The following is a 14,476-nucleotide window of genomic DNA, read 5'->3' as shown; positions in this document are numbered from 1 at the left end:
AGGTTTTGGTCAAGACAAAGTATCCCACATAACTGAGAAAGCAATCACGTGGCAGACAAGCTAGTCAAACGGGTCATAGAGAGGATGAAAGTAATACTTGAAGAGCACAGCCATTAATGTTTGATAGGGTGGGGCATGTTAGGAGTTATTGCAAACGGCTAGGAAGCAAATGTGGTAGATGTATTCTTCTCTCACGCACTTGGTAAAGCCCACAATCCGCCATGGAAACGACAATTTATTTGAGTGTAAAGGATCAGCAGATGGCATTTAGGGGAAGGGTGGCAAACAACAAAATGCAAAAAAACTTCAACATTGTCAAACCATAGGCATTGGAGGCAATCAAACTCATACTATGTGAAACATCTTTTAGCTCGACCTACACATATCGAGGCAATTAAGACATAGCATCTATGATAATGGCATGGCTGCGAGAGGCTAAGGAGGAGAAGACATGGCGGTTCCTAATGTGAATATGGTCAAAGCTCATTGGTGCGCCAGTATGCAACAGATTTTAGCTATGGCAATGGTTGGAATTGGCCTTGCACCAAATAATGGCATATGGTACAAACCTAACAATGCCCTACAATGGGCCATGGATACCATTTATCATTTGGTTGACTAGAGCAAATGTGGAGGTTAAGTGCCACCAAGTGATGGGTGATCATGCTTTTGAAGGAGTTTATGGTGCAACAAGGAATGGGTTGAGAGTTCAACCATTGGCCATCACGATGTGAACAACTAATGATAGGGCAGATGAGATGGATAGCAAATATGCAGCCTAGGTAGGGTGAATAGATGCTTGGCATTTTAACGTGTAACAAGTCTTTTGTCATTTTCCCCATCTTTTGTATTTTGCTTCTCATTTATGAAATCTTATCACCATGCTTCGAGTGTGGCCCCCTTTGCACCACAATTACTTCAAAAAATATATATATATATATCAAACTCAAATTAACAAATAATATAACTTAAACATATATTCAAACAAGTTTACACTTTGCTCCAATAATGTGTAGGTGCAGTTGCACATGTATTGAGGTAATGAGACATGAAGGACAAGTATATAGAGTGTATTCACAATATGCAAGGGGCATTTATTCATTAGAGAAGGTGGCATCAGGAGTTAAGTGTTGTAATACAACGAGATCAATCACATTTGTTGTAAGCTGTTTGGTGACCAATGGCAACCTCAGCTGCTGACAGTTCTAGGAAAGCACAAAGGTCTAGTAATTTGAAGAGGAAAGAAGCTATTTTCATTAAGAAAGAGAAGCGAAAGCAGTGAGTCTCTAGAGAGGAGATGATCATTGATTTCATGGTGCATGTGGAAAAAAAATTAAAAAATATCAAGCTGAGACATTGAGCATTTGGGAGTCAGCAAAAGACATGGATAGGTTTCCCTGTGTAGGAATTTGTTTGTTAATGGCAAACTTATTGTTGGACTTGGGGCACACAAGGCAAAGGAATGTTTTTGACCCTGCCCAAACACTTACTTGTGCCTTGTTGCTTTTAATGTTGTCAAATCATATTTGATTCACAACAACATTGAAGAAACAGTTCAACCTTTGATTGATGGACCTAGGGCACATCAATCAAAGGTTTACCACATCAGTCTTCTAGACCATTTACATGCAACCAAGCTAACTGTCCCTTTTCGTAAATACCTTGCAATTTGTCCTAAATTCACAAAATCCAAATGAAACAAGGAAAATACCTTAGTTAGAGAGATAATCCTTACCCACAATCAAGTTAGATAATAATGTAGAATTATAACATTAATATGTCCATCCCTAGGGTTAAAGGAGAAACCCACTTATTGCACATAAATCCAAATGATCTCATAGGCTCAACCATAACGAGGATAGAGATGGGATTGTCATGATGAGGTGCCCTAAACATCTCCAGCCCTAGGCCCAAGAGTGGAAACACCGTCCCTCTTGGCCTCATGTGATCCTTAACCATACCCATAAGGTCGCGTACCTAGCGGAGCCTATACACCGTTCCCCTTCATCATGTTATTCTCCTCTCCCCTTATCATTGAGGAGCCCCTTTCTTGTCTACCTCAATAACTAACCCCTAAAGAGTTTGGAGGGAAGATTGCTATAGGGTGCCCTTGACTCAACCCTAGGCCCAAGGTTAGGACCTTATCCTCCTTCGCCTCATGATCCTTAACCATCATCACGAGGTGGTCTCGTGGTCCTTAACCATCTTTACGAGGCGCCATACCTAGTGAGGAATCTTTCACCATTCCCCCTATTGTTTCCCTTATCCCTCCACCACAACTGGAGACATCAATAACATACAAATTATGCATCACAATACACAAACTTTATGCAGCATTATCTTTATTATCGACATACATAGAGCATGTTTGCAAAGATATGAAGTGCATGGATATTAGATTATTCCAAGAAAGTAGTTTATAAATGTATAAACATTGTAAGTGCATAAATATTATAAGCGCAAATTATTATATTGTTTTCATCTGATGTTTCTTCCTTTTTTCCCCCTCCTCAAATGAGACCACCTTCCCTTTATATCTTCCATTGTGAGGGAGAAGCCGCACCCCTTCAACATGCCTGCCCTTCGAATGAGTCAGAACCTTTCACACTCACCACCCTTTGAAAGAGTCACAACCTTTCATATTTTTTGCCTTCCTTTGGAAGAGTCACTTCCTTATTCACTTCCCATTCCTTCCTTCTTACGTTTGACTCTTCCTTGATTCGCATGCTTCCTTCTTTCTTTTCTGCTCTGTACCCCCTCTCAAATGAGGTTGTCTTCTCCCTTTATATCCCATGTTCGAGGGAGACACAACTTTTCATTTCATGTCTTTTTACCATTCATTAACTTAGTTAAATTTTTATTATATTTTAATTTAAATGTTATTTTTATTCTTTTGTATTTTAAATTTCATTATTATTATTTATTATTAAATCCTATTTCAAAGTGGGGACATTACACAGGCAGCAGCATCAATGTTTGCAGAGGGCAGTGTAAGAGATTGCAAAGGGGGTGAAGGTGAGGCTGCCTGCACAGGCTATTCTAGCCTTTTTGAATCTCTGTGATTTTGTTGAGGTGCTGACTCCACCTGGTAGTGTTTCTTTATGTGCAAAATGCAAAGGGGTGATTATGAGATGCATGCAATCTGCATAATTTTACTCGGCCTCCATCTCTATTTCTGTGGAATGCCTAGACAGGCACTGTGAGTTCTGTTTTTTAGTTTGGTGCTTTGGACAGGTTGGGCGGTATTACAGTTGAGTAGTGGGGTTATATTTTAGTTGGGGTTTAGTTGATTGTCTTTGTTTAATTTATGTTGTTTGTAGCAGCCTATATTTGGCTGGTATGGCTAAAACCTACATTTTTTCAGCTGGTCTAGAAATTTTTGTCAGAATATGACTGTGGACCTGGTTGTTGTGATGACACCAGCATCCTGGGATGTAGCCCTTTTTTGTTACTTTGGCTTCTGGACCTTACAGGTTTATCATGAAAAACACAAAAAACATCTTTACAATTTAAACTTAATATTTAAATTCAATGCTATTTTTAATGCAACATTACTGTACCCTTAATCTAAACTTGCGAAACCTACTTTTCATTAAGACCCCTGAAACTACCAATATGAAATGAACCATAAGGAGAATGCAAGAAAAGAAAGCCCTTAGGCTGAGATTGAATATGCAATAATGAGCATGAGGAAGCTGAAGGAAGTAGAATATCTCCCTCGAATAACCCTGAAAGTGTAACTATCTGTACCAAACCAGCGCAGATGTCTCTCCGAATGCCTAAATAACGCTGGTGGCTACAGAGAATGTTGAGTATATTGGCATTGATGTCAAGATTGTTTGATTGTCAGAGAATTGAGCAGCTTGATGAGCTTGAGGTGCCTACTTGTCTACTTGGTTGATTAAGGTGCCTGCTTGTGTGTCTACATCAGCATATTTGTCAGCTTTTAAGACACATCTTTATTTTAGATTTTCTGAATTTGACTTGTATGGTTTTAAAAGTGTCTCACATCGACATATTTTTAGAACAAGTGTTTTCGTTTTACATGTTGAGCTTTGGCAGTTTTGCAAGTGTTCATAAACTACAGTGGTGGGGTACGGTGGACACGTGGCCTTTAAAAAAAAAAAATTATCATCATAGTTACATAAGAATCAGAAAGAAAACAGAAACGGTATCTCATTTGCAGCTGTGCATTATATGTTTATGTGCCATATGGACAAATCAAACATGGTAATATTCTTACTTTTGGGAGTCATTTTTCTGCACAGATTAAAAAACGGAACTGAAACTTCACTTTGACCTTTACTGGCTTGCTTTGGAAGTATTTGACATGTTTTTAACTCCAAGACGTTTTTAAATGTATCAGATGGGTGCCATGTATTTTTGTTTGCTTCTTTTCTGAATGTTGGTGTTCGATGTAAAAGAAACAGTATCGCCTTGTTTGTTTGCTGTGACAATTGGGCTGCTACAGGCATTTTATTTGCTGTCAATCATTTACAGAATCGAATGGAAATGAGTGTGTGCTGTTTTCTTTGTGGAATCTTCAGAGCTGAAAAACGTTTTTCTTCTGCTAAGTTATGTCAGGGTGGTTGTTTAAAAACAACAGAAATGTTTTGCTTGTATGTGGGTGTATCAAATTTAATGTTAGATTATTCTTTGAAATTTTTGGTGTGGCAAATAAAAAATAGCTGGGTCCATTTTTCAAAATATTGCAGTACGTTTAAAGAGAAGTGTGAAAAAACAAACGTTTTCGCTGTTGGTATTGTGAAGTGTTGATTTTTGATGATAAGATAAGTGTTAAAAACAGTGAGATAGTAACAGTAATACAGGAGATCGACTCTAGTGTTGAGTTTTTGAAAACTCGTGTTGAGATACTACGATATTAAAATTCAATTATGGAGTATAAAGCAGTATGAGGGATTATGTTTTATGAGTTACTGATATAGAAAAAGATTACTTCAGAAGTGAGTCGGAAAAAAATATACAGCTTTCTGTGTGTATTTTAGATGTGGCATTTTCAAGTTGTTCAAATCTGAGAATAAATTCTGAGTTGTAAATGGGGGTTCTTCTCTTAGTATGAACGGTATAAACTAGAAAGGAAAGGCTGTCCTCATGAAGGATATAATGTATTGCAGTACATCATTGACAATTCTATTCAGACTATCCTAGAAAAGGTTTATCAAAATTTGTTTTTGAACACAGTCTGGAGTTGGTGCTTCAGTTGAACAGAGAGTTGGTGCTCTCCATTGTAATTAGGGTCGGTGCCCATTTTGAATATGATAGCTATTTTGTGCCGTGGTTTTTTACCCGAGAGGTTTTTCCACAAGATAAACTCTGTGTCATTCTTGTGATTGTTTGATCTGCTTTTTCAACCCCCCCCCCCCCCCCCCCTTTAGTATTTCTGGTTTGGTTTTCAGAGAATTTGTGAGAGGTTGCTACATGAAATATCAAGCACATGAGAAGGAAAAAGATGATAGCAGAGCTCAAAATTAAAATGGATGAGAGGCTGTATAAAGATGAGTAAAAATGAAGCGAGGAAAAATTAGATGAATGCAATGCTAATTAAAAACTGCAGTTACATAATTTTTCAGCAATTCTTCTTTAACGTGTTATAGGGTTGATTTTAGTCATCCCAAAAGCACAGATAAATCAGCAAATTCAATATTTTGAAATTCAATAAATTCCAAATATTAAGCATAAAAATTGTTAAATGCTGAAATACAGATTACTATGCTTCTTGCTATTTACAACTTCCCATCCTGCACTGAAAGAGGATCCTTTTAGATCAGCATTGAATTTAGGGGTAAAAACTCCATAACCTTAGAAATGAGTTGGATCAACAAATTGAAATAGGCTAAGCAATTTTAATCTTTTAGAGATGCCAAATTACTGGACTAGTTTACTTTTATACATCTTATTCATTACAATGTTTGTGGCATGTTATCTCGGTATATCTCTCAAAGGACATATGAACACACAGAATAATAATTTAGGTTTCTGACACAAAGAAAAGTCATGTATAGGGAAGGGTGCCAACAATTATACATCTTATTCATTACAACGTGCGTACATAATAAGTTAACACTTCACTTGACAGCAGCCAGACCTTGTGCAAAATTTGGATTTTAGTTGAGTATTATATAAGGCATTAGATATTTTAAAAATTCTAAAAAAACCCTTTCAACTTCTCAAGCTGCTGAGCTTGTGTCACTTGCTTAACAGGACAATTCATTGTTTTCATTATATAACTACTTTTAATTTCAAGAAAGATAAAAATTTCTGCAAATGATAAAATTTTGAGGTACTTGCAAGACTCACTTTTTACCAACCAGAACAGAGCCCTTAAATGTCTCCAGCAATTCATATGAATTAGCATCCAATGCAAGTCCTCCTCTTTTTGCCTCCTGAGGACCTTTTGGCTTGCCTTCTGCTTTTGATCCTGAATCTTTTGATTTTGAGTGAGGGCCATTAGAAACATCTGCTTTTACCTTCTTTGCTGGCAGCTGAGATAAGCGAGACACCGCAAGAATGTATACTGCCCCTGTTGTCTTGTTTCTGACCTGCTCATTGCTTTCAACATTAGAAATAGCTAACTAACCCCAGTTTAATTTGATACACAGAAGCCTGAGAACAAAATTAATTTTATGGCATCACACTCAACACATACAAATTGTAAGCTTGCTGATTTTTTATCTTTATCATTACTACCTTCTCTTGAGTTATTATACCCATTTGCCAATTGCTTTTTTCTTTATAATATTTATAGATTTAATTAAATATAATAAAATTCATCTTCTAACAGTCACTTATGAAAGAAAATAATTTCACACAAAACAATAAGGCTTGTTCAGGTAAATAGCCAAATCCGAAGAAAAAAATACTAACAAAACTATCACAAGACAAGCAATGCTATTAGAATCTTAAATACGGTAGAAGAAAATTAAAATTAAAGAAATAATGACATGCTCATGTATAACAAGAGATTTTAAGCTGGGAAACCCTTTCGAGAAAAAGCCCAGCAAAAAGAGCACTCACTCACTATAATAATTCACTGTTCACTTACAATAAGATTGTTTGCAGTTGTTCTTAACCCTAATCCATCTGCAAATATTTATGGGCACATCAATAGAGGAAAAAGCTAAGAGGTATTATAATATAATGGATATAAAACCGTGGACAGACAAACTATCACAAGGGCAAAAATACATTTTTTTTTTGAGCGTGCATCTATAAGGGCTAATAAAAATGCGAAGTATACAGAACATACACAATAAAATAAAGGACTTGAAACAAAGAAGTCAGCATGCACTGCAGCATATGCTGCAGCTAATTTGATATACCTGATAACAGGAAAAGAAATTTTGCAAGCTTAATAATAATTTATATTAGCAATAATCAAAATAATTAAAGCCATAAAAGATGCATGATTGAAACTACAATTGTTTGAATTAATAGTAGTCCACACAAACAAAATAAAATGTCATGACAAAGCTCAGTAGTGGTCAGGGTCTTCAGAACCTGTCTACAGACTGTACACTACGAGGTGAAAATCAAGTAATTGTTGTCCATGATAGCACACATCAAGGTAGGAAGTATATGTCTTTTCAGGTGAACCATTACCAAGATAATAAAGACAAAAAAAAAAGTTGTAAACCAGGATATGCAGATTTTTGTAAACACTATCAGTTAAAGAACGCAACACTATAAAGTTCGAATCTGCAGATGTGTGAAAATGATCAGATATTGTACACTTCCAAAGATCAATATTTCACTGCTTCGTCCCATAATGCACCAAGTTTAAGCATAATGACTTTGTAGGAGTTGTGTGATCTGCCACCATTTTATTGGTAGATAAGGTTGTATTAATCCATAATTTAAAATTGATACTCCAAGATGTGGAAACGAAATCATGAGGTTTGTGCCAAAGAGCAGATAGTTGTTAATAATTGGAACCAGTTAAATAACTTAATCCAGATACTTCCCTTAGGCTCCTACACTATTGTTAAGACTCCTATGAAATAAATTCCAAGTGAGCTTTTTACCCGTCATAGCATTTTGTTTTTCCAAGTCTTTTTGTCCAGATCAAACCATTGTGTTTGGTTGGCATGCTTTTCGTCACTCGATCAATAGGATATTTCTGTCATTGATTGCTCTTTGCCATAAAAATTCTTCATGATCACTAGCCTTCTTGTAAAGGTTTTGGAACTTGGGAGAGTAATTCTGCCTTCCAAACTCAATCATCACATTTGCTTCTACATGATGGCAAAATTTGTAGCAATCTTTGCCAACAAATAATCCCAAAGCCACTTTCTACTAGCACCACTGTAAGTGGAGACACCCAAGTACTTGCCCAGGAGATTCCCCATTTCAAAACCCAAGCTTTCTGACATCTCTGTTTTCTGCTCACCCCAATATTAGATGTATATATTTTTTACTTTTAAGCACAGATACATTGCTCAGAGTGTTATTTTATCAACAACTTAAATTCAAATAACACAAGTACATAGTATGTATGTAAGCTCTAAATAGATTAATTTGTATAAATAATATTTTTACAATTTGTAAAGGCACCAACCCCTCATTCAACTTAGAGGCACCAACACCTCATTCAACTTAGAGGTGCCAACCCCTTTTACAATTCGATATATATTTTTCACCCAAGTTCTGCCAAAAGTCTGATTACTAATGCTTACTATGTCTTTCAACATCTGTCATAAAAAAATTCTCACAATTTCTCTTTTACTATCTGCACCAAACATTCTATAGTTTTGCTGTAAACACTTCACAAGTTCTCCATGGGATTTTCTGTCTCTATACTGACATAACTCAGACCAGAGATCTGTTCGTGTTATTTTCAATCTCTCAATTCTTTCACCTTACTCCAATCTCACCAAACTTATTTCAACCTATATATATATATATATATATATATATATATATATATATATATATATATATATATATATATATATATATATATATATATATATATGTCATTGAAGTGACATATCTATTACTTATTGAAAAGACACCTCTTCTTATTAACCCAAAGTTTTTTTAAGATTATTAACAACCATAACTAATGTTATAAACCTCTTCATTAGAAACTGACAAAATATGTTTTTCATGCACCGTCGTTTTTTTGACCCAGCCACACCTCTTCGTAACAAAATATTTCTTTTCGATCTGCTTTGACATCACACCTTTTCCTTTTGATAGTTTTAAAATTCTCTTAGTTGACCATCGTTTTGGAAGATAGAATAAATCACTATTTCTTTAATAGTGATCATTATAATTTTTCATTATTGGGCTTGCTCTATAATCAACCACTTATAAGAATACTGCTCATTATGAATATGTTAAATACTGCTTTATACATTACTGTGTATAGTCACTTGTAAGCATGAACCAAATCATGGTCTTCCTCATATTTAATTTCTGTGATTAGATTGCTGTCCATGAATGCTGTTTGTCATTAGATCGCTGTCCATGAATGCTGTTTGTCATCAGATCACTGTCCATGAATGACATCAATGACAACATTTCAACAATAGAGTATTTATCTAGAATCTCTTTGATGAATCAGCCTTTTAGAATTCTGCAATTTTTTAAGAAAACAGTCTTGTCCATAAACCAAAGGTTGGATACAGGATCCATTTTTCTTGTTAACTCTTGCTCTTTGATTGGGTCTCCTTGACAAACCCCCTAGACCCCTGGAAGAAGTCTACTAGGATACATTTCCAAAAACTGTCCAACTCGAAATTCAAGCACAACATTCTTTAGAGAAATTAAAGGTGCTAAATTCATCTCTTAAAAATATGCAATCCACAATGTACTACACATTGTTAATATTGAGAATTTGAGATTAATAAGCACATCTTTATCCTTAATCTACTTTAAAGACTGCAGCAATTCATTGGTTATAATTAACCTATCCAATATCTTCTTACCTTTTACAATGCCATCTTTGCTCCTACAAAAGGTTATGGGTGAGAATATCTTTCAAACTTCCTACCATTGTCTTTTTTATTTTTATAATCTTGTACATCGTGTTATTCACAAATATAGCAAAAATATTACGGAAAGTAATAACACAGAGAATGATTACCAACAAATTCTATGTTAACAAAAGAGCGAAAGTCTCCTTAAATAAGAGACGATTTATCAAAAAAAGACAAGATCAACAACAAAGAAAGAAGATGACAACTAAAGGAATAAAGAATATTCATAAAGTCTATATCTTAATAACTAAATTGACCATTATAAACTAATATTACAATATTACTTTAATACCCTCTCTTGATTGTCAATCTACTATCTATAGGAGTTAATGGTGACCCCTCAACACCCCCAAGATCAGCTGCTAGACCAAAATATCTTCCACAAGAGAAAAAATGGCAAGCGTAGCTTGCTTCAACAGTGCAAGATTGATCGATTGAATATTGGTTGAAAACTTGAATATGAACTATACAACGAGATGGCCTTGCTTACAAAGACAAGGTTGAGAACATGGTAACTCGGAGACACATCTCCCACCCCTTGATACATGTTTCGGAGATGGAGACGGAGGCGTGTCTCTAGTACCAAAAATGGCCCCATAAATGTCTCAACGCACAGAGTTCTTTTGGTCACCTTCTCCGAAGTCTCCCAAACAGAAATTGACATCTCCTACCAAAAAAACTTAGGGCAAAACTCATCAAAAGGTGAAAAAGGAAGACAAATAAATAAAATAAGCTTGCATAATGTTTCATGCTTATATTCTAGATGATACAAAAACCCATGCAAAGTTATAGTGATTGCATTTACTAACTATGTAGACTTTTTGTGAGAGACATAACAGTTGTATGATTGATTTCTAGTCATTATAATGGTCTAAAAAGAAATTGCCTTGACTATTAGTATTTTTTGGAAATTATTAAATTACGTTGAAAAAATAGCATCTCCTATTTTTGAAAATTAGTCGTACCGGTACTGATACCAATCTTTGGCATCTCCAAGTACTATGATTGAGACATAGGATTAGACAAGATTATGACATGCGTCTTAATCCTATGTAATGAGACAACTAAAGTGCCAAACTATTAAATGACTTTAACTAAAATTACAACTAACACCTAAGTTAACTCAAGACTTGTAAATAAGTCCCCTACCATGAACTAGCTAGGCACAACACTTTAATAGGTACAAGACCTTATTCACACCAATACTAACTACATCAAGTTTGTCTAGAAATTTCACAAATTTGTCAAGACTCAAGGACTTCGTAAAAATGTATGCAATATAGTACTCAATTGGAACATACTGCAACATCACTAATCCATCTTCTACAAGTTGCCAAATGAAATGACAATGAAGCTCCACATGTTTGGTATGCTCGTGGAAGACAGGATTCTTGGCAAGCTTTAACGCCTCTTCGTGATCAAGAACAACATATTCTTCAAGAAGAAGGCCCTTCTTTTATCTGACGTCTCATGCAAATCTCGCAACTATTTCCAAATTTCCAATAGAGGTTTTGCCTAATGGAAACCCTGAAAGAATCTCATTCGTTACAAATAACTTAATGAGCATAACAACTTCATGATTACACTTTCAGTATCAAGGGCAATCTTCTCAAGACGTCTTTACTTGAGGATTGTGATCATCCATGGTTTCTAGGTGTTGTAATTTTTTCAAGTGAACCCTTAGATGCCTCCCAACATGGTGTTAGGCAATGAAGCCATCCCTCTCACAATATGAAATCGTAGAAAACAAAGAAACTCGCTACTTGATGAAAAGAATTTTTTTTTAAAATAAGGAGAATATTTTCAAAACCCTAGCAACAAACCACATCCACGATTTTGTCAAACATATGCAATAAAAAATAATGAAAATATTTAGAAATTCAACCAAAACCCTACCTGCTTTGCAAATGACACAATTTGGTAAAAAAAATCATCAAAAAAAAATCCAAATCCATCACTGCAAGAAAATCCCATTGTCCAGGTCTATCCAACTAGAAAACACAAAAAATTGACATGACCGGTTGCAAGACCCTATCGCATGCCAAAAATTTAGAAAAAAAAACCACCCCAAAGCTGAAAAAAAATACATCAGGCCTAGAAAATCCGGTCATGGGGATTATTTTGACAAAATAGAGTGATTTTTACCGAAAATATTTTGCAAATTTGACAGAAATAAACCCAAGAAAATTTCAAATAAAAAGATTCACAATTTTGACAAAAATCCAACATGATTTTCTGCTATAATGAAGTTGTACAAAATAGTACAACTTCCCTTTGGTGAATTCTCTGCCACAAATACAAACACGCATTTACCAATCCCAAGGTTTCACAAACTTAGGTTCTTGTAATATGCAGCCATATTCTTTTTAAATTAAAATACTATGTTATTTTTTTGGGTGTGATCTTTCAGACTAGACAAAAGGAGGAGAAGGGGTTTGTTGTGTTTTTTTTGTTTGTTGATGAATCAGCATGAAAAAATAATGAATTGCAGCAATAACCAATTCTGAAATAACGCAAATAACATCCAATATAGAAACAAAAATGTCCAGATTTAGATGCTGATCAAAATAATGGATTTTCATCAATGCAACAGCAACCCAATTAATAAAAAACCCTTACATATCACAGCCAAACATACCCAGAAAAAGTTGTTAACTCGAAACCACTGCCGTAATAAAATCAAACCTGCAAACTCCCAGATCCAGGTGCCACACCTTCAATTCTAAGTGCCATTTGCCAACGGAATGATGGAAAGATGTCTACAGCCCCTAACTGCCCAATTTGGTCTCATCAAATCCTTCAAAACTTGCCCAACCAGCTTCTACAAATCTACAATAGCCCTGTTATCAATTGATTTAATTATTTTATTGAACCCACATGTTGCCTATAGGATAATACCCTCAGATCTCCCAGACTGTATCTCTCAAAAGCATAGAAGATGTCATTGGCAAGGGGTTTCATCCTCACTATCCCAGAAAAAAGCCTCTACAGAAGCTGCAGCCAAAAACTCCAAAAACCAATAACTTGAATGAATGGTTAAAGCTTCAAAATATCCCTCTTATAGGGCACCACCTTTAGCCCTAAATCTCCACATCCAAAATGGAGGAAAAATCACTTTATTTTTAATTTATTAAAACCCTTATGTCTCCCAAGTTAGATGCCAACTTTTGTTTTTTCCTTTTGATTTATTCATTAAAACACCTTATGACTCCCTAGATTGGGCACTCACCCCTAGGAGTCCCGATTTTAAAAATAACTTATGATGACGGAACCCTCAAATGACTTACCTTTATAATACTTAAATAACATAACTTAAGACCTTATGTTATTTAAAAATAAAGTACTGAACCACATAAAATATAAAATTATGCCCAAAGCCAAGTAGAACACCTCCAGAGTTCCTTATTCACTTACCCATTAGCTTGCTGGAACTAGACTGACTAAGCTAATGGTTCACCCTCTCAACTGGTCAGGAAGGGGGCATTACAGTTCTAATACCATATTACAAAAAGTATAACATAGAGAATGCTTACCAAGATAATTGATGTTAACAAAGGAGCAAAACTCTCCTTGATAAGAGTTACAATTGATTTATCCAATAAGGATAAGATTGACAACAAAGAAAGCAAATGACAACTAAAAAATAAAGGATATTCCTAAAATCTATCCTAACAAATTAATTAACCATTATAAACTAACGTTACAATATTACTTTAATAAAAATATCTGCAAAAATGCCTAAATCTTGGACTTTTGGTACCAGTGTAATTGTTGCCTTAGTTTTCATCCATAGTCAAAACCTTAGCTTTGCTCTTTGTTCCTGCTTGAAAATCAGTACTCCAATGCCTTTGATGTGTAAATTGATCTATTTCATCGTTGAAAATTATCTACACTTGTCGTTTTTATGTTTGTCGAGTTCTATTTGCGGTTCCAAACATTTGTCGGGATCTGATAAGCCATCTAGAACTTAGCCATATATACAACAGCCTTGTTTTAAAAGACTTTTAAGTTTTTCGACCTTTCCCTTTAGTTCTAAAAGTATTGTCAAAGCCTAACGTAGCATCTCAAACTTATTTTCAGTCTTAGCCAAGTTTAACTTCACTTGGTCTTTTCTTTTCTAAAATTTCTTTCGTCTTCCTTTTAGGTTTCAAAACAAGTGTCAAACTCCGACAAACTCCGACATGGTTTTTATAACGAAGTTAGAGCACGATGGGTCCCAGTTTTAAAAGTTTCAAAAAATTGTTCTATCAATGCTTGGTGGAGACTGTTCATAACCTGACTTTTTTCCAAAGTACATTTCTCAAAGACGAGAGAAGATGTAAAATTCCAATTGAAGGGCAGGCTCCAAGCAAGTTCTTTAACCTTGTCAAGCTCCAATGTACCACTCAAAACTAATGCAAAACAGAGTAAAGGAGATGATTATATATGTCTTAGCTCAACCTAACTAAAGGTTGTGGCAGAAACGAAACATGGTC

At 35.2% G+C, this 14,476-nt stretch overlaps 1 protein-coding gene across 3 annotated transcripts in view; it reads right to left on the bottom strand.

The window, feature by feature from the left end:
- The window catches only part of LOC131027470 (isoleucine--tRNA ligase, cytoplasmic), a 150,382-nt gene that overhangs the window by 121,224 nt on the left and 14,682 nt on the right, over positions 1-14,476 (bottom strand). For all 3 annotated transcript variants that reach the window (XM_057957549.2, XM_057957551.2, XM_057957550.2), the window contains exon 5: positions 6,319-6,560. In XM_057957549.2, coding sequence (XP_057813532.1) covers positions 6,319-6,560 — 242 coding nt within the window. The remainder of the gene's footprint in view (positions 1-6,318; positions 6,561-14,476) is intronic.

The sequence above is a fragment of the Cryptomeria japonica genome, chromosome 4 (genome assembly GCF_030272615.1).
Source record: "Cryptomeria japonica chromosome 4, Sugi_1.0, whole genome shotgun sequence".
NCBI lineage: Eukaryota > Viridiplantae > Streptophyta > Pinopsida > Cupressales > Cupressaceae > Cryptomeria > Cryptomeria japonica.
This window is presented reverse-complemented; position numbering and strand designations above follow the sequence as displayed.